At 44.6% G+C, this 19,849-nt stretch overlaps 1 protein-coding gene across 1 annotated transcript in view; it reads left to right on the forward strand.

Annotated features, from left to right (window-relative positions):
• The window catches only part of MTOR (mechanistic target of rapamycin kinase), a 98,889-nt gene that overhangs the window by 16,747 nt on the left and 62,293 nt on the right, over positions 1-19,849 (forward strand). The window contains exons 14-28 of the mRNA XM_016217893.2: positions 1,581-1,703; positions 2,344-2,433; positions 2,542-2,634; positions 3,256-3,390; positions 3,644-3,773; positions 5,082-5,332; positions 6,872-6,958; positions 9,662-9,829; positions 10,309-10,421; positions 10,733-10,895; positions 12,644-12,736; positions 13,374-13,520; positions 16,134-16,276; positions 19,100-19,262; positions 19,400-19,545. Of these exons, the coding sequence (XP_016073379.1) occupies positions 1,581-1,703; positions 2,344-2,433; positions 2,542-2,634; positions 3,256-3,390; positions 3,644-3,773; positions 5,082-5,332; positions 6,872-6,958; positions 9,662-9,829; positions 10,309-10,421; positions 10,733-10,895; positions 12,644-12,736; positions 13,374-13,520; positions 16,134-16,276; positions 19,100-19,262; positions 19,400-19,545 (2,045 nt within the window). The remainder of the gene's footprint in view (positions 1-1,580; positions 1,704-2,343; positions 2,434-2,541; positions 2,635-3,255; positions 3,391-3,643; positions 3,774-5,081; positions 5,333-6,871; positions 6,959-9,661; positions 9,830-10,308; positions 10,422-10,732; positions 10,896-12,643; positions 12,737-13,373; positions 13,521-16,133; positions 16,277-19,099; positions 19,263-19,399; positions 19,546-19,849) is intronic.

Here is a 19,849-nt window from a genome sequence, read left to right on the forward strand (position 1 = left end):
TTACCCTAGAGAAATGTCATTTATTCACAATCTGTCATAATTAGTGGCAATAAATTATATCATCACTCAACAAATTAGAAGATTATACTTATGGTGGCACTTCTGTTTTTGGCCTCATAGTTTATTTCTGTAACTGCTGGCCTGTGTTTGGAATGCCTATTGTTTTGTCTTTTTAAAATACCTGAGGTTTTAGGAAGGAAAAGAAATCATTGTTCAGCCTGCCAGTTCAAATTATGCTAAATAAGCTTCATAAAGAAATAGCTCCTAGTGAGAGTATCAGTGTGTTAATTCAGTTAACAGACCTTTTGAGCACCTATGACGATCCAAGTGTGCTGGGTGCTAGAAGCATATCATCAGGGAACAGGCCAGGTGGGGCCTGCGTCCTCTGGAAGCTTACAGTAAGCTACCAGGTTGTCTCACTCCCTGATACTGGAGGGCCTGAAGCACCACTGAGTGAACATACCACGGACTGAACTTCGCCTCCGAAACTCCAAAGTTTAAATAATCTTTCTCGTTTTTAAGCTTTGATGCGAATTTTCCCAAGTTGAATTGCACATTTTCATACCATGATAAGGGATATACCCTAATTGTGCTTTGGTCTTTTCTTGCTGGCGTAACCATCGAGGTGGGCATTGGGCGTTGCGATTAGGGTGTAGTGATGCTGCCTGGCTCTGAAGGTGAATTGGGGTACTTTGATTGGGCTGTGCGCTGCCCCAGAGAGCCGTGCTTTCCTCGCTGGTGCCCGTTTCCTCCTAGCCCGCCATCTCTCCTCGCTGTGTGGGTCTGTTCTTGATATTCCGTTCCATCCTCTTGCTGCTGTCTGCTGTGACAGGAAAAACAGCCACTGAGGGGATCCAGAAAATCAGTCAGTAACCAAGACAAAACAGAATATTAAGTTGTAGATTCCTTCTCTGAGTAACAGAGTTAGCACGACCTTTGTTTTTTCACTTCCCTCACTGTTCAGAGATTTCCTCTGGCATCCAGCTCCTCAGAAGTCTGTCTATAAGTTCTTAATGTCTGTGTCATGTGAGCACAATGTGCACTTTACTGGTGTTTGAAGGATGTCGGAATGAACATGTTATCTCTCCTCATTAAGGTCCAAGGGGTTCTGTTGGTATGATCCCTAACTGCTTGGATTTACCCAGATGTGCCTGAAACCACGACTGAACATCAGTATTTCTTTTAGTCATAGCTGTTCTAGTTTCTGATGCCTTTGTCATTATTTATAGGCACTCATAGTGATTTGCTGTCTGGACAAAGATTTTTCTGGCAGAGAGCCCCTCTTTCATTCCTCATTTCTGCAGAATGCTACTCACAGCTATCCCTAGTTTTCCCAGTCTTCTGTGACTGCTGACTGTTAAAAGCTGTGCTTTGGAGAGGACAATGGGACCTTGGGTGCTGTGATGGGGAGAAGGCTGGTTTCACAGTTTTTCAGTCGCTGCTGCATTCAAGACTCTGTGAACTGCAGAGACATCCTTTGCTTAAAGTATCAGGCAGTTACCTGACCCACAGTGGAGTTCTGGTTCCTTCTCCTGATTCCTGTCCACACTTTCCCTTTAACACGCAGTTCCTCTCTACAGATTTTGACAGAGCTGGAGCACAGCGGTATTGGAAGAATCAAAGAGCAGAGTGCCCGCATGCTGGGTCACCTGGTTTCCAACGCTCCCCGACTCATCCGCCCCTACATGGAGCCTATTCTAAAGGTAACTCACAACAGACAGAGAACAGCACTTGCTCTGATTTGTCTTATGCCCTCTTGTTCAGGGTGATGGGAGTGATTTAGTGCTCACTGGTACGCTGAGCAAAATAGACAATTTCTTTGGTCCCAGGGACAAAGGCTACATCAAGCACCCTCAGTTAAAGAATACCAAGAATCTCACCAATTGCAGCAAAGGGCTCTCCTTACAAGAGGTGATGCTTCAAGCACATCATCAAATCCGTGCTTGGAAAGGAGTAGGTGGATTGCAGCATAAAGCAGCTCCTCCAAAATGAAGAAAAAATGAGCTTTAAAATCTGAAACAGTCTTCAAATTTGAATGTGTTATTGAGTCATGAGGTCTTCATAATTTATGTGAATGTGGGCAAATGATCACGCTGATATAATTCAGAGGAGGCCTGTTAAATGTTTTTGAATCATGGCACTTCCAGCTCTGTCCTGTGTCAGACTTGTCTGCAGTATGGAGCAAAGTTTGAGAATCCACATTCCAGAGAAATCCTGGGTTCATAAAACCTAGGATTAATTTATCGATGACTGAGATGGTCTCAGGTGAATTTTGCTTTTGTAAAAGAAAGGTTTTTCGTAGACTCCAGCCTTCATTCGTTTTCTCATACCTTTTTTCCGTAGGCTTTAATTTTGAAGCTGAAAGATCCAGACCCTGATCCAAACCCTGGTGTGATCAATAATGTCTTGGCTACAATAGGAGAGTTGGCTCAGGTAAGAAAACATCTGCTTTCTCCATAGGATGGAAAGAATACTATTAAGTCAAAATACTTCTTAATGTCATTTCCACTCTTATCTACCACCCTCTTTTTCATTTTGTAGGTTAGTGGCCTAGAAATGAGGAAATGGGTAGATGAACTTTTTATTATCATCATGGACATGCTCCAGGACTCCTCTCTGTTGGCCAAAAGGCAGGTGAGTACCACTGCTTCCTGACAGCAGGACAGACTCCATGAGGCCAGGGACCTTATCTCTCTTAGTGATCTCGTGTCCCCAGCCAGCACCTAGCATATCGTAGGTACTCAGGAATACTTGCTGAATGAGTAAAAGGAAGAAAGAGATGGAACCCGAATTAGCTGTCATCCTGACCAGGAGCCACTTTCAGTGAATATCAGGGCTGGCCAGTGGCATTTCATCTAGACAAAGAAAATGCAGGTCATCTGTCAGGGCCCTGCCCCTAAAAGGAAAAAGAAAGCCTTGGCGTCCAGCCTGGAGGCCAGAGAGCTTCAGCTCCCCCCTCCTCCCCAACCTGACTTCCTGTTAGTCATTGAGGTTATTAGGTGATGAGACTAAAATTAAGAGCAATTTTCATTTCCTTTTGAGTCAGCCTTCTCCTGCTAATCAGTGAGGATATGGAAGGACTATGTATTTCCTTCGGGAAAGGTGAAACTATTCTTTACTTTTTGATTCAGTGATTGTTGTATTGGTTTGTAGCTTTGTTTTTGTTTCCCAACTCTCAGGATTTCTATTCATGTTTAGTGTCGTTACTGGAAATTCTTACTGGCTCAACTCACATGTGAGCTTTTGTCTATCCAGGTGGCCCTGTGGACACTGGGACAGTTGGTGGCCAGCACTGGCTATGTGGTGGAGCCCTACAGAAAGTACCCCACTTTGCTTGAGGTGCTGCTGAATTTCCTGAAGACTGAGCAGAACCAGGGCACACGGAGAGAGGTAAGGAGCATGCTACACTTGGTCTTTGAAGGGTTTGCTGGAGAATAGAGAGAGAGAGAGAGACACGAAAGTTCGTGGCATTAACATGCTCTGACAGTATTGATTAGACTTCCTGTCCCTCTCCATTCTGTTCATTTAGCCTGTCCCTCGGTATGAATTGAGTATCATGGAACATGAGAAGAATACCCCTGAGAGCCATTGTAATCAGATGTTGTAATGATTGTTCTCTTTTTCCATCCTCTTTCCCACCCAGGCCATTCGTGTGTTAGGGCTTTTGGGGGCCTTGGATCCCTACAAGCACAAGGTGAACATCGGCATGATCGACCAGTCCCGGGATGCTTCTGCTGTCAGCCTGTCTGAATCCAAGTCAAGCCAGGATTCCTGTAAGTTGAGGAGACCCATGAGAGATTTGCCAAGTGTCTACCTCACAGAGCCCTTGGCAGCCATGTTTAGAAAGAGTCTTGGGTGGATAACTATCAAATTAGAGCATATTGGCTCTCTTCACAATTTTGAGTGAAAAGTCAATAATTTCCTCTTGAATCTTAGCAGGGATGCTGCTTCCGGGTGGTCCAGAGTCCTCACATCTACCCAGGATCTTTGTCCTTAAGGGTTAACAGGCTAAGTCTGTACTCACTTGTTGGGGCTGATGAGGGATGTGAATATCCCTCATCACCTCTGTTCACCCCTATTCTTTGCTAGTGCTTCTCTGATGTCTTCTATCCCCGGGGCACCCAGGGAGGAAGAGGGTGAACTTTATTCTTCCTGTTTTAATTGATAGGGAAATCTGAGGAAGGCTCGGGCCTGTGAACACTAGTAGCAGCCAGATCCCAGGGCTCTTTTGTCCACCAGGTAGTTTGGCCCTAGAGCCCTTTTGCCTTTGAACATGTTCCTGAGAGATTGGGTAGGGTGTGGGGATGCCGGAGAATTTTCTAATCATAACCTACTGTTCATCAGGGCGGGTTTCTTTCCAAAAGTGTGAAAGTTCAACAGTGCCTTTCCCAACTACTCCAGCAAAATGTTTTTTCCCAAAAATAAAATAATTTGTTCCTAAATTCTGTGGATGGGACCATATTGCTTCCAGTTTGTTCCTCTATATATTAGAGAAGAGTGCCTGTGGTGTTATCCTGACAGGAGCAGAGCCTGAGCCATGTCCCTCCAGGTGTCCCCCTTACTCACAGTGCCAGTCATCTAGTCTGACCCTCTTCTTACTGCACTGTTAACCACCCACCCCAAGTCCTTGAGGTCCTTGTTGTTCAGGTCAGGTAGCACTTGCCACTCACTTGTCTCAATTGCCTAGAGGGACCAAGCAGCTGCTGAACAGATGTTTGCCTAATTTAATTCCCTTTATTTTCATTTGAGGAAGTAATTATTTTTGTAGATGGTTTCAGCTACAAAGTTGTAGACTGTAATGGTAAGAAGCTAAGTTAAACATAGCAATTTGAAGAAAACCCATCATGTACTATTTTAGGCTTTAGTGGTTTGGGTAATAGGAAAGCCAAAGACTGCTTCGTCCTTGACACTGAGAGTCTATTCATTGGTTCGTAATATATCCTGTATTTCTCACGGTGTTGGAACAAGGGAGAAAGATATGAATGCTAATGCCTTTCAGGAGGCTTTTTTATTGTTGTTAATACAATCATGCTCTGCCTAAAGCCAGAGTCATGTCACGTATTCTCGTCTTTTTGTCCTAGCTGACTATAGCACCAGTGAAATGCTGGTCAACATGGGAAATCTGCCTCTGGACGAGTTCTACCCAGCCGTGTCCATGGTTGCCCTGATGCGGATCTTCCGAGACCAGTCCCTCTCGCACCATCACACCATGGTCGTCCAGGCCATCACCTTCATCTTCAAGTCCCTGGGGCTCAAATGTGTGCAGTTCCTGCCCCAGGTCATGCCCACATTCCTGAATGTCATCCGGGTCTGTGATGGGGCCATCCGGGAAGTAAGTAGCTAACCCTCAACCCTTGCTCCTCCCTGCTCCAAGCCATACCTGCGTGGAAGGCCCATCTGTGTCCCAGCTTCCTAATAGTGTGCTCTGTGGGCTGAGGAACCTTTTGCCCTCCTCTCCCTTCGCTTCTGACACCTAAGTGCACAGGTTTAATCAGGTGGCCCTATTTCCCAAGTTTCCCCTCAAAATGGCTAAAAGACGAATGCCTGTGGGGAAGGACGGCGTGGTTATTCTCTGTAACCTAGGGTCCATATGGCATAAACAGTTGTTTGGTAGGATGTCCCACAGCGTGGACCTCTGGCTGCTGCTTCGTGATTAGGTTTAAGTCAGGTTTTAGTGAGGGTACTACAGAGGGGAAGTCGCTGGAGCTCATGTCATTTGCCTCGTTGTTGAGCCAAGTTTGAGCATGTGGTTAGGTGGTATCTGTCAGTGCTCCCCATTGTACAGCTACCTTTTCTCCTTAGTCATTAAGTAATCTGTGGGGTGATTCTTTGAGACTGTGTCCCCAACTACCTTTTACCTAATGGCTTTAGCATCCATCGACGATCCTTGCCTCCGCCAGCTATCACATTGGTTGCACAATAGTGACTTTCTAGTTCTATTATTCTTTCTGCTTTTAATAGCTTGCATTTTTCTGTAAAGAGGAATTTTCCCCTTTTCCTCTTTCTCTCTTGCTCTCTTTTTTCTTTTTCTAAACCACAGAACATGCAAAGCAGTTATGTGGTTACTATACCTCTACCTCTACGGACTGCAAACCTACTATGTAAAGTTTGAAGTGGCTTTGCAGTTCCTGCTATCCTTAGACTGTGTTCCACAAGGGTGAATAGATAGAGTACTGTGTTTATAAGATACTTGAATTAGTTATTTTTCCTTCTGTGAATATATTCAGTTGGATGTACATTTAGAGGAGGTGGTGTTTTTTCAGAAAGTACATTTTCTGCCCTGGCTGGGTAGCTCAGTTGGTTAGAGCATTGTCCCAATATGCCAAGGTTGTGGGTTCAATCCTCCGCCAGGGCACATACAAGAATCAACCAATGAGTGTATAACTAAGTGGAACAAATCAGTGTTTCTCTCTTTCTCCCTTCCTCTCTCTTTAAAAAAATCAATACAATAAAAATAATAAAGTACATTTTCTAACTTTGTGCCTGGAGTATAGAAGTACAATTTACTTTTATGTAATGAACTTCACTGAGTTCTCAGTAATCCTAAAAGGTATCTATAAATTTCCTCAGGTTATTGCTTTAGATAATTGTAGAGTCCGATAGGTGCTAGAGTGGCTTAAAATAGCCGGTCTGGCCCCCGAGCCTCTGCTCTGCAGGAACTGGCTTGCCTGGTATATGAAGCCATGGACAGCTGTTACTAGTCCCCACCACCATCACCACCAAAGACTTTAAGTCTGAGTCTTTGAAACTTATTCTCAGTAGATGGGGTGGCGCGGAAACTGATTTCATGGTTGTCTTTATTGTTTATGTGGACTTAGGGTAGTTCTGCATCCTTCCTGGTGCCAGTGTGCTGACCTCTTCTCCATTTCAGTTTCTGTTCCAGCAGCTGGGAATGCTGGTGTCCTTCGTGAAGAGCCACATCAGACCTTACATGGATGAAATAGTCACCCTCATGAGAGTGAGTAGAAGTTAATGCTTTGGTCTCCTCATCAGTGCTTGGGTCAAGGAATCCTCAGAGCAGGTTTCGACAGCGCGGACATTTTTTCATGGGTCAGGGTAGAACTCTTAGAACCCAAGTATAAGGCGAAGGAAGGTGTCCCATGGCATTAGAAAGGGCGGGGAGGGCTGTTGCTGCAGTGCTCCCGGGTACAAGAGAACAGGTATGAAGTCTGCGGAGAAATCCAGAGGTAATTATTCTGCAGGAAATAGGCTCTTGAGTTCTTTGCCTTACACACAATAAAGCAGTTTCACTGTAATATGTCAACAGTGCATCACTGTTCCCACAAAAGCCCTCTTTCTAACTGCCTGGCCTTAGCTGTGGGAGTGTGTCTCCTAGGACTGTTGAGTACAATGGACTCCTGTTGGGCGCTGAGGAGGAAGGTGCTCCATAACCCTGCTGCCTTCGGGGGCATACATGCTGCCTCATGCGGAAAGGCTCGCATCCCCAATTTTATAACACGTTTTAAGCAGGTGCAGGACTCCCCATTGATGGCAATAGCGATCTTCTGTTTGATGGGAGGCCTGCCTCTTGCTGTTCTATATAACTTAAATGTCTCTGTTGGGAAGGTTGCTTTGTAGAGATGGTTGTGTCCTGAAAGAAGTAGAAGACAGTTCTTCCAAGAATTTCTGTGCTTCACACAAGCCCTTTGTAGTTAGCTTGGAGAAGCAGCAGGACTAAAATCAAAGTGGCTGGCTTCAGAAATGGATCTTCCTGAAACTGAGTCTGAAACTGAAAACCTCCGTGTATGAATAATTAAAGCTGCTCTGTTTCCTGACTGCTGCCATGGTGGCCTCAGTATGAGGAGGCGCCAGGCAGAATGCTAAAGAGCCTGGGGATGGTCCTGGTGAGGGGCAGGGAGGAGCAGTGTGCTTGTAGTTTGAAGCCCAAGTGATCTGTGACTTGTTCCCCAAAAAGGACTAATGACCAAAGCAGGGATTTGAGGCAGGGAGACTCATACCTGCTAAATGCAGCTTTCATTTCTTCCAAGGTAGAGAAGCTGCAACAGGGCTCCTCTTGGCTGTTGATCCTGGGCATTAATGAGCTCCCCCAAGCCCAGGAGAACAGTCTTTGTGAACACTGATCCAGTCCACATCCCTGGGCAGGCTGCCTGGCTCCCTTGAGTAGAGCAATCCCTGTGAGGAGCCACGAGTAATACAGTGGGGAGGTAGGGGGCTTTCTCTAAGGAAGGCGGAGTGTAGTGCAAAGGAGTGAACATCAGAAAAACGGTGGAGACCATTAGGTCTGTGCTGTTTCTTGGCAAAGCTTCCTTATCTACAGAACAGTAACTTTCTCTGAGAGAATCTCTCTCGCTCCAAGCAGAGAGAATGTTTTGCCAGCACCTTTTAGTATGGTTTTTACTTTCTAATTAATTATGCTTTAAAAATAATTTTTAAATAAAAATACTGTATGCTTCTATAAAGCCTTCCTCCTGGGGAGTTAGCCTTTGTTTTTATTGATTTCCACTCTGAATTATGAGTATTAATAGGCATGAGTATTAATAGGCATGTGTTGCCATAGTTGGGGTTTCTGTTATCAGTTCTAAAGAAGGCAGGAGGCAACTATGTTTTTTAGTTGACTCTAAGTGACAGCTTTTCCTGGTGTCAGAGACGTGGGCCAGTTTGCCTTGCAGTGCTGAGGCAGGGCCTGACCACACTTTTATTTTAGCAACGTATGTAGAATGTAATTATGTCGGCATAGAAAAGTGCTTCTTTTGCAGCACTCTCCAGGCCTGAAAATGACATGGACAGTTGTCATATGATAACTAGCAAAGTCTAAATTCAGAAAGGGCAGAAAGCCTTGTTAACAGTGAAATCACCCTCTGGGAGAGACCAGGTGATAACCAGAGTAAAGAATCCACCCTGGCCCAGCTGGGTGTGGCTCATTAGTTGAGCATCTACCTAGGACCCAGGAGATTGCAGTTCAATTCCCGGTCAGGGCACATGCCCAGGTTGCGGGCTTGATCTCCACTGGGGGTGTGCAGGAGGCAGCCAATCAATAATGACTCTCATCATTGATGTTTCTATCTCTCTCCCTCTCCCTTCCTCTCTCTGAAATCAATAAAGATATATTTTTTTAAAAAATCCACCCTGGATGACTTGAGAGCTCCAGGTGACATAGACATAGACATAGTCATTTGTTCATTCTGTAAAGGTGTATTGGGTGGCTGGAATATGCCAGGTGCTCTGCTAGATTCCGGGGAGACAGAGATGGACCGAAGGGGTTCTTTCCCTTAACTAGCTTATAATCTAGTAGAGGAAGGGTTGCAAAGAGAATTAAATGTTATAGATGCTAGAAAAGTGGAGGGCAAAGGGACCCAAAGTGGATAATGGAAGGAGAATAGGAAAGCCTTTGTAGGAGAAGTGAGGCTTGAGCCAAGGCTAGAAAGATAAGGCTTAGCTGGGCAAGAGGTAGGATTCTAGGCAAAAAGTGGCATGAGCAAAGCACAAAGGAGCAGAGGAGGCTTGTGCATTCAGAGAAATGCAGTTTTAATTTGTTCACTGTCACTGTGACAGGATACAAGGGCACATGGGGAGAGGAGAGGGAAGGAGCTCATCTTGGGACAGACAGTGCTCACTGTATTTTTGTTCCTTTTTGCCGTCTCAGTTCCTTGGTTCATATTTCAGCATATTGGCTTTGCTCCTGTCTCTTCCCTCTTTATAGGAATTCTGGGTCATGAACACCTCAATCCAGAGCACAATCATTCTTCTCATTGAGCAAATTGTGGTAGCTCTTGGCGGTGAATTCAAGCTCTACCTGCCTCAGCTGATCCCACACATGCTACGGGTCTTCATGCATGACAACAGCCCAGGCCGCATCGTCTCCATCAAGGTGAGTAGCCAGGGCATCCTTGAGGAATTTCCAGCATCCATCCAGGTCAGCTAGGAGACAAGACCTTGTTCTATGTGACAGGGTGGTGCTTGATCTATAAGACTGACTAAAAATACTAAGATTGCAGCGTGCAGCTCACAGTCTGCAGCATGCTCACCATCCTCCTTGATTATCCTTATGTTTTGTCTCCTTTAACGGATTTTTCTTGGTAAATGTTTTATCCGAGACTATTTTCTCTGTTATCTAGCAACAAATTCCTTACCAATTAAAATCAGCTCAGAGAAAGCAAAGTAATATGTGATCAAAATAAAGTGAAGGGAGGAAATGCTACCAAAAGAATGTAGTTCAAACCACTTAATAAAGGGTTTTCAGAGTTCCCACAGAAGTTTGAGTTCTCCATAGCACTGCCCCTCCATGTACTTGGATACTTGACACCTGACTGTACCTGTCCATTGCCATGCTTTTGCTCCCTTTTGCAGCTGCTGGCTGCAATCCAGCTATTTGGCGCCAACCTAGACGACTATCTGCACTTGTTGTTGCCCCCCATCGTGAAACTGTTCGATGCCCCTGAAGTTCCACTGCCCTCTCGGAAGTAAGCACCTGCCCTTGGGACAAGCCATCAGCAAACTTTTAGCGTTTTGTTGAAAAGATCCTATTTTAAAATTCCCAGCCTTCTTTTTCTTGTTGTTATTGCAACTCCCGTTATTTTAGTCCAGAAATGTCCCAGGTTTATGGAAATCTTAACTGTCCCTATCCCACTGAAATATATGTTGGATCCATGTCACCTAAAATACCTCAGAAGCTGTACCTTCCCATTGGGTGCTGGTTGGTAAGGTAGCCTCAGCTACTTCTCTTACGTTGGGGCTGCATGTTAGCAGTTACTATATGTTGTGGTTGTTGTAGGGCAGCACTGGAGACAGTGGACCGCCTGACCGAGTCCCTGGACTTCACCGACTATGCCTCCCGGATCATTCACCCGATTGTCCGAACACTGGACCAGTGCCCAGAATTGCGCCCCACAGCCATGGACACGTTGTCTTCACTCGTCTTCCAGCTGGGGAAGAAGGTAAGGCAGCCTACGCGGATGTGCACTCCCGCCTGCCTTTGGGAGAAAGACTGAGCTTCTCCATTTATTAGTCTGTAGGCCTTGAACCTCTGTCGGAAAACTTGGAATTATTGGCGTTTTTTTCCTTCTTCATTTATTCAGCAAATATTTATTGAGCCACCTATGTGGGCTAAGTGCTGCTCTGGGGATAACATATTAAACAGAATGATGTCCTTGTTTTCACAGAGCTTACATTGCAACGAAGCAAAGCTAATAAACACATTTGTCTCATAAGAGTGATGGTGGGAGTGGGAGAGATGCTGTTTATTCAGGGTAGACAGGGAGACCTCTGATAAGTGGACATTTGAGCAGAGACCTAAATAAAGTCCAATCCCAGAGAGGTGGATGCAGGCAGAAGGGATAGCAGCACAAGGGTGGGAAATGGGAGCATGCTTGAAGGGTTCAAGGGACAGCAGGAGAGCAGAATGACTTCAGAGGAGGAAATGGGCAGAGTGCTTGAAGTTCTTGGAAATGGTCAGAAGGCAGGGCTGGGTGGTGCGTGGAAACTAGGTGTTGTATGCTAGCAATTCTCAAATGTGGTCCCAGATGAGCAGTGTCCTAATCTACATAGCTGGGAACTTAGAAATGCAGGTGCTTGGCCTCAGCCCAGACCCACTGAACCAGAAACTCTGGCTGTGGAGCCCGAAATCTCTGTTTTCATAAGCACCACCACCACCCCCCGCCCCGTGATTCTGATGCCATTTGCACATCACTGTTCTAACTGTTGTAATGATTGTAAGTACTTTGGCTTTTACTCTGAGCCAAGACTAGAAGTCATTGGAGGATTTTGAGCACAGGGCAACTATGGTCTGACCTAATATATATATATATTTTTATATATATACATTTTTTTAATTTTATTTTTGTTTAAAATATTACAGATGTCCCTTTTGCTCCGCAATGACCCGTTCCACCCCGTCCCTTCCCCCTCCCCAGTCCCTCTCCCCACCATTGTCCATGTCCTTGGGTTGTGCGTATATGCATATAAATTCTTTGGTTACTCTCTCCCCCTCCACCCACCTGCCCTCCTCCATCCCTATGACATTAATCAGTTTCATCTGTGCTTCCATGTCATTGAATCTATTCTGTTCATCAGTTTATTAAGTTCTTTAGATTCCACGTATGTGCGAGATCATGTGATGTTTGTCTTTCTCTGCCTGGCTTATTTCACTTAGCATAATATTCTCCAGGTCCATCCATACTGTCCCAAAGGGTACAAGATTCTTCTTTTTTACAGCTGCGTAGTATTCCATGGTGTAAATGTCCCACAGCTTTTTTATCCACTCACCTACTGATGGGCACTTGGGCTGTTTCCAGATCTTGGCTATTGTAAACTGTGCTGCTATAAACATCGGGGTACATATATTCTTTCTGATTAATGTTTCAGAATTCTTAGGATACATTCCTAGGAGTGGAATCACTGGGTCAAAAGGCAGCTGACCTAATATTTTAAATGATTACTCTCAGTGCCATGTGGAAGAACAGGCTAAAGAGTGGAAGTGGAGAGACTGTTGAAAGGCCACTGCAGTAACCCAGATGGAAAGTGATTGGGGTAGACTTATAGCAGGAGGGGTAAAACGTGGTTCTGAATACCGCAGAGCGAGCCCAAACCCAGAAGAAATAGCTATAATGTAGTGGTGGTAATGTTCTTTTTCTGCTTCCCACTCTCCAAAGTAATGGTTTCTGATCTCCCTTATCTCCTGTTATAGTACCAAATTTTCATTCCAATGGTGAACAAAGTCCTGGTGCGACACCGAATCAACCACCAGCGCTACGATGTCCTCATCTGCAGGATTGTCAAGGTGAACTGTGCTTCGTTTTGTTTCCAAGCCCCTCATGGTCTTTCCTATTGGTATTCTTGTCATCTTAGCTATGGAAATACGTCTACCCTTTTAGTTCTCAACTAGGGATTGGCAAACTTTTTCTATAATGATAGTACATGTTTTCAGCTTTGTAGGCTACGTGGTCTCTGTAGCAACCACTCAGCCTGAAAGCAGCTCTGTGCACACGTATGAATGAGCCTGCTTGCAAACCAGTAATATTTATTTATGCACACCAAAATACTATGCTCTAATTTTCACGTGTTACAAAATAGTAATCTGTTGATTTTTTCCAACCATTTAAAAATGTAAAAACCATTCTTGGCTGTGGGCCAACATAGGCACAGGCTGTGGACTCTGCAGCCCCTGCTCCTCACCCCTTTACTATTGCTCACAGTTGCTTCCTCTTTGCCAGCTGCATGCTCACACTCTTGTCCGTGACCAAGAGTGACCGGCAAAGACTGGTCTACAGTGGGGAATACAGCCTCATTTTGTCCATACTGGAGCCATACCTACCTAAATCCTGGCTCTCCCAGAAAATAACCTAAGGCTGAGGGATGTTTTCTGAACTAGGAGCACCTCTGGAGTAGCAGGTTTTGTTTATAATCTCTGGTTGCAGGGCTACACCCTGGCCGATGAAGAGGAGGACCCTTTGATTTACCAGCACCGAATGTTGAGGAGTGGCCAAGGGGATGCACTGGCTAGTGGACCAGTAGAAACGGGACCCATGAAGAAACTGCACGTCAGCACCATTAACCTCCAAAAGGCAGGTCCAGTGTTTCTTGGAAGACTTGGAAAGGAGAACCCTGCTCTTCCCTCTTGTTCAAAACTTTCAGCTCTTGCTACCTTTTGTTTAAGACAGCCAAAAACCAGCCTAAGAATTTTTCTGAAAATCTAGATATCATTAACTTAGGTCATTTTGTCTTTCTCAGGGTGTCTGAATTATAAATTTTTTTTACTAGAGGAAAAATAATGAGCAGAGTGTCCTCTTGTGCTCCCTTGGAGCTTTGATCATAGAATACTTGGTTGCCAGTAACATTTTTTACGTGAATGGAACACAACCAGCGAGCCCCTGTTAGCACGGAGACTGATGATGGCTCTTTAAAGCAGTGCTTTGCAATCTTCTTGGCTCACGGGCTTACCGACCGCTGGGGAGCTTATTAAAATGCTGGTTCTGATTCAGGTGGGGCAAGGTCAGGCCTGATATTTTGCATTTCTAACAAATTCCCAGGTAATGCCCATGCTACTGTTTCATGGACCACACTTTGCGTAGTGAGGTTTTTGATTCTTGCAGATATGTACTGAATTCTCCATGCTATGCTGCCCAAAGTCTGGGATATAACCAGCTTCTCACCATGTATGCCATCAGCCATCCACTTAGGCACATGCAGTTTCAAAACCTCTGAAGTGGATATGAGTAGAATCATCATAGTTACATCACTGACTTTTAAGTAGATATATCAGGTTGCTTGTTTTCCCCCTTTTGCATTAGTCTTTAGTGCTTCTGGGGAGTGGCGGCAGCTCGAGGTTTGGATGTTCACGTGGTATTCCTCGTCCTTTATGGGCAGCTGCACTTCCTGTGTAGCAGCAGAGTGAGGTGAGGAACTGGGCAGGACTGGGGCCCCGTGACCTGTTCTCTACTTGCCCAGGCCCATAAAGATGTGAACACAGACCTGTGGGCATGTGTTCACACAGTCTGGAGCATTTGGGGTTTATTACTGACTGAGGTGTCAGTCTTTCCCAGACAGCTCTAAAGTGGCCACTGCTAAGAGATGTGTGAGTTTCAGATGGCATGGTGAGAGATCCCTGGGTCAGGAGTGATGCAGCTTTTCCGCCTGGGCTTTGGACTGCTAGTGTCAAACTCTAGAAGGAAAAGAAAGGTCGTAAGTCGCCTGGCATTCCCAGGCAGTTTTGAGGCCACCGTATTTACACCTCACACTTGAGGGAAGGACCAAGCAAGGCCATTTCCACCCAGATGTTTTCAGCCTGCCCAGGGTCAGAGTGTTCTTCCAGCCAGGCAGCTGTCTACCCTGGTTTAGAGGTTTAGTCTCTATTTTAGGAAATTCCCCAGTAGTCTAGCTTGCTCCCAGGGAGTTTTGCTCTCTACCCAAGACTTGGAAAAATGAGCATAACCATTGCCAAATAGAAAAAAAAAATCTCTAGATTATCTAACCTGAGAAAAGAGATCAAGTTCACCTCACTTGAGAACTTCTCTCACTTCTGTGATCTCCCTAGTTTAGAGAGGATCAACATGTCTGTTTTGCTGGAGAAATCTTTTAAGAACATATTTTTAAAGTTTGTTATTTAGTAGTTAGGACCAGGCCAATTCAAAGAGATGTCACTTTAATAACTGCAACCGTGTTTCACTCTACTTTCCCAGCTGTGCCCTTAGATAACGTTATCCTCAGATGAGGAGACTGAGGCTCAAATGCAACAGACAAGTACTTTGCCCAGAGCGCCACTACTCTGAGTGGCAGAGCCGGGATTCCAGCCAGGCGTTTCTCACCCCAGAGTAACAGGCCCCTACACGCACAGCATGGACTGTGCCAAGCACTGTTACAAACCCATTACACATAAAAACTTAGCTAATCCTTAAGACACCCTATGAGGTGGGAACTCATCGTTATTTTACAGAGGAGGAAGCTGAGGCACAGAGGAGTTAAGGAATTTGCCCAAGGTTAGACACCCAGATTCACACTCAAGCCCCTGTGCTCCAGAGTGTGGCTGTGGCCACTGCACTATACTGCGCATGTCCAGAGCCAGAGTCTTTCCACCCACCTCCCTAAGCTGCCCCTGGAGTAACTCTCGGTGCCTGGAGAGTTCAGAGTTGAGGAAAGTTGTAGGGCATGTACTGCAAAGTAAAGACTAAGTCTGCTCTATACCTTTGTCTCCATCCCACCATGGTGCCATGTGCCTTGGGCTAACTGCTCACCTGATTGTAACATGACTTGTGATGCTGAGAAGCTGAGCACTTCCCCTCTCCCTGTGTGACTCTGCCGTCAGGTGAACCAGAGTCCTAATACAGAGTGCCCAGGGCCCTCCCCACACTACGGAGGCCATTAGTTGAATGCACTCCGAATGTGACAGACCCCATCCATTCTCAGTCTGTAAGAGCTCTCTGCTTTGCTGATACAATCCGGCACAAATGGGTTGTGAAACAGGCTTTTTCTATACTGTGGTATATTCTAGAATTTGCTGTTATTGCTTTATGGCTTTTTAAGGAAATATCACTCTTTCATGTTTGTGATCTGGGGGAGTTTTATCATGAGGAGTTTAATTTTATATATCAAAGAAGTAGAATAATCATTAAATAGATGAGGACTCTTCACAGTTGTCCCTTGAAGTTGATGGTTTTTCTTTGTCACCTGTGGGATTGCAGGCCTGGGGAGCTGCCAGAAGGGTCTCCAAAGATGACTGGCTGGAGTGGCTGAGGCGGCTGAGCCTGGAATTGCTGAAGGACTCCTCATCACCCTCCCTGCGCTCATGCTGGGCCCTGGCTCAGGCCTACAACCCGATGGCCAGGTATGATGTGTCAGCTCCTTCTGTCCAACTGCAGACTGGGATCAAGGTGATCCACACATAGAAAATGACATATGAGAATTGGTAATAGTACTAGGCAATAGTAAAAGGGCTAGTAGTTTTAATTTTGCTAACTTCTGGGGGGAAAAGTAAAGAAAAGGGCAGATTGAAAAAGCTCATCATGCAGGAACAGCATCCATCTTAACCTTACTAGTAGACCCTTCCTCAGTAAATTTAGGTCCAAAATTGTAATTACAAAGTTACAAAGTCACTTACAACTCTGAAAACAGTTATATAATAGTTTAATACAACCTGTTTCCAATAATAATATATTCTAATTATTTATTGCTGCATTACAAATACCCCAAAACTTAATGGTCTAAAACAGCAACAGTCATTTTATTTTGCTCATGGCTCTACAGTTTGGTCAGGACTTGGGACAGCTTGTCTCTGCTCCACACAAGAGTCAGTGGGGGATGTTTGGCTGGAGGCTAGAAGATTTACTTTCAAGATGGCTTATTCATATGTCTGGCAAGTTGGGTCTGAGTATCAACCAGAAATTCAGCCCTGGCCAGGGGCCTTGGTTCCTCTCCACACGAATTGCTTGATGGATTGCTCAGGCTTCCCTAGAGAATACTGGCTGAGTTCAAGAGTGAGTGTCCCCAAGGAAGTGCATGGTATTTGTATGATCCAGCTTTGGAAGTCATATAGTGTCACTTCTGCCATACTTGGTTGGTTGTCCAAGGTAGTCACCAAAGACTCACTCACGTTCAAGGGATGGAGACATGGATACCACCTCTTGATAGTCCTGGAAGAGCATATGCAACGGCAGAGTGTTGCAGCCATCTTTGGAAAATAGAATTTGCCATAAAAAAAAAACTTTTAAATAGTAAATCTTAAACAGCCATTAAAAAGATTTGTAGTATAATGTAAGCGAAGAAAATGGAATACAAAATGGTATAAATGCGTGACTTAAATTATTGAAAATATTTGTACATAGGGAAAAGATCAGAAAGTAGTAGAGCAATTGTTATCTCTAAGTGAGAAGATTTAAGGAGTGATTATTTTATCTTCATTTTTCCCCCCTATTTTCCAAAATTTTCTACAGTGGACATTTATTATTTACAATGAGGCATAAAATAGTGATTTAATTTACAGATGATTCTTCTCAATTGTAAAAAGCAAAGAGCAAGGCATTTTTATTTCACTGTGGCCGCACCGCTGGTATGCTGTTGGAGTGTATTTAGCAGGTGGTGGTGATTTAACAGTGTATTTAGTGATGGTCCCTGGGACTGTTGCTTTGATGCCATGATTTGGTTCCTCTCATTTCTTTCAAATATTTTTATCATGCTTTAAAAATAGCTCCTAGGACTTCTCTGTTTCCGTAGTGTGCAGATTTTGTATGTTTAGCTGGCGTGGCGTACCTCTTTTCTACTCCAAGTCACTTTTGAGCACAGTGTCATCCAAGAGACTTGTGATAAATACACACATATGTGTTTACCCCTTAGTGCCATCTATTTTCATTTGGGATCCAATGTAGCCTCGGACCTAAATCAGAAAGCTTATTTCTTAATTTGTGTGGGAATTCTTTCTGTCTTTACGTTACTCTTTGAATTTCAAATAGTGTTCTTTCCATCAGATAGATTCCAAATTACATACATTGGTCTGATTTACTCTTTTTAAAAAAATATATTTTTTAATTGATTTCAGAGAGAGGAAGGGTGAGGGAGACAGAGATAGAAAAATGAAAAATCAGTGATGAGAGTTATTGATCAGCTGCCTCCTGCACACCCCCTGCTGGGGACTGAGCCCACAACCCCGGCATGTGCCAGGATGGGGAATCTCTTGGATCATAGGTCGATGCTCAACTGCTGAGCCACGTTGGCTGGGCTGATTTGATCTTTTAATGTAACAAAAAGTGGATGCAGAGCCATCAAATGCTTAACCTACACATTATAGGCATATTCTATAGTTTCCAACTCCACTCCTCCCACATTCACCAAAAACGAAGGGATAGGATGAAGTTCAGGTGTCGGGTAGCAAATATGTTCACCCATATGATGCTGTAGTGATTTAAAATTGTATTAGTAATGTTAGAATTAGCACCTCTGGTTCCAGGTCTTTGAAGGCCCCAGCTATGAGAGACTGGCTTAGAGAATCTTTTAAGACTTGAGGACTTGAATTCTATTCTCAAATGCTTCCAGTTCCTTAAGTTCTGTTGTCATTTTGTTTATGACCATCCAAAAAAAAGCATTCTGGTTTTATTTTGAAAAGCAGTAGCAGATGCTGCCTTTGCCATTTCCAATTTTAGGAATTTGGACATTGCCTGAGAAATATCCCAAAAACCATTTGAAGATTATTTTCAGAATCCATTAATGCCAATTTCTATGATAGAAGTCCTCTTTCTGTTCATTTGTTCCATGAGGAGCAGTGGTGCAAAAACTGCCAAGAAATGTGCCTTTTACTCTACTCTTCTTTCTCCTCTTGCCCCCAACACAGGCCCTGTATGTCACAGTGTCTATACTTGCTTTATAAAATTCTGTAGTCACTAGCCACATGGGGTTATTTTAATTTAATGAAAATGAAATAAAACTTAACATTGAATTCCTCAGTCATACTCACCACACAGTTCATGCCCTCAATGCCCAGTGGCTACTATATTGGATGGGGAAGATATAGGCCATATCCAGCAAGTTCTATTGGACAGCACTGCTCTGTATAACCAATGTCAGTGAAGCCAGGAGTAGCCTGGTATGTATGACTCTGCACCGGGCAGAGGCGTGAGAGGTATTTCCAGCCTCTTTGTCTACTCCTCTCTGCCTTCAGGGATCTCTTCAACGCTGCCTTTGTGTCCTGCTGGTCTGAACTGAACGAAGACCAGCAGGATGAGCTCATCAGAAGCATCGAGTTGGCCCTCACCTCACAGGACATCGCCGAAGTCACACAAACTCTTTTAAACTTGGCTGAATTTATGGAACACAGTGACAAGGTGAGACTTTTCCCCATTGTCCAGGTGGAGCCAGACAGGGAACCAGCTGGTGGGAGGGTAGAAGCACCCACGCAGCCCACTCCTATTTGTGTTCTGCCTGCCATTTTCCTATGCTGTGGGGTTCTGCTCTCCTCCAGGGCCCCCTGCCATTGAGAGATGACAATGGCATTGTTTTGCTGGGTGAGAGGGCTGCCAAGTGCCGAGCATATGCCAAAGCGCTACACTACAAAGAACTGGAGTTCCAGAAAGGTCCCACCCCCGCCATCCTAGAGTCTCTCATCAGGTAGGCTGTAAACTATTTTAAATTATTGCCTTTATCTCAAATGACTTCTTTCCTCCCACTGTTTGTTGCCAATTCACTGGAGTCACGTGGAGACTTCTGCTCTGTGAAATCTGCCGTCAGGTCTGGTCAACACATTTAAATGAGAAGGGGTTGCACATGGCTCTCCCAGTACTCCAGCCACAGTTATCATTTCTGGTGATCCTTAGCACCAGGGCTCCTCTTGTTTTTCAACCTCTGTTTGCTTATCCCAGTGAAGTCCATCTAGAAGCAGTTTTGTTTCCATAGCAGCCTAGGAAAAACTGAT

This window comes from Miniopterus natalensis, chromosome 9 (genome assembly GCF_054644295.1).
Source record: "Miniopterus natalensis isolate mMinNat1 chromosome 9, mMinNat1.hap1, whole genome shotgun sequence".
Classification (NCBI taxonomy): Eukaryota; Metazoa; Chordata; class Mammalia; order Chiroptera; family Miniopteridae; genus Miniopterus; species Miniopterus natalensis.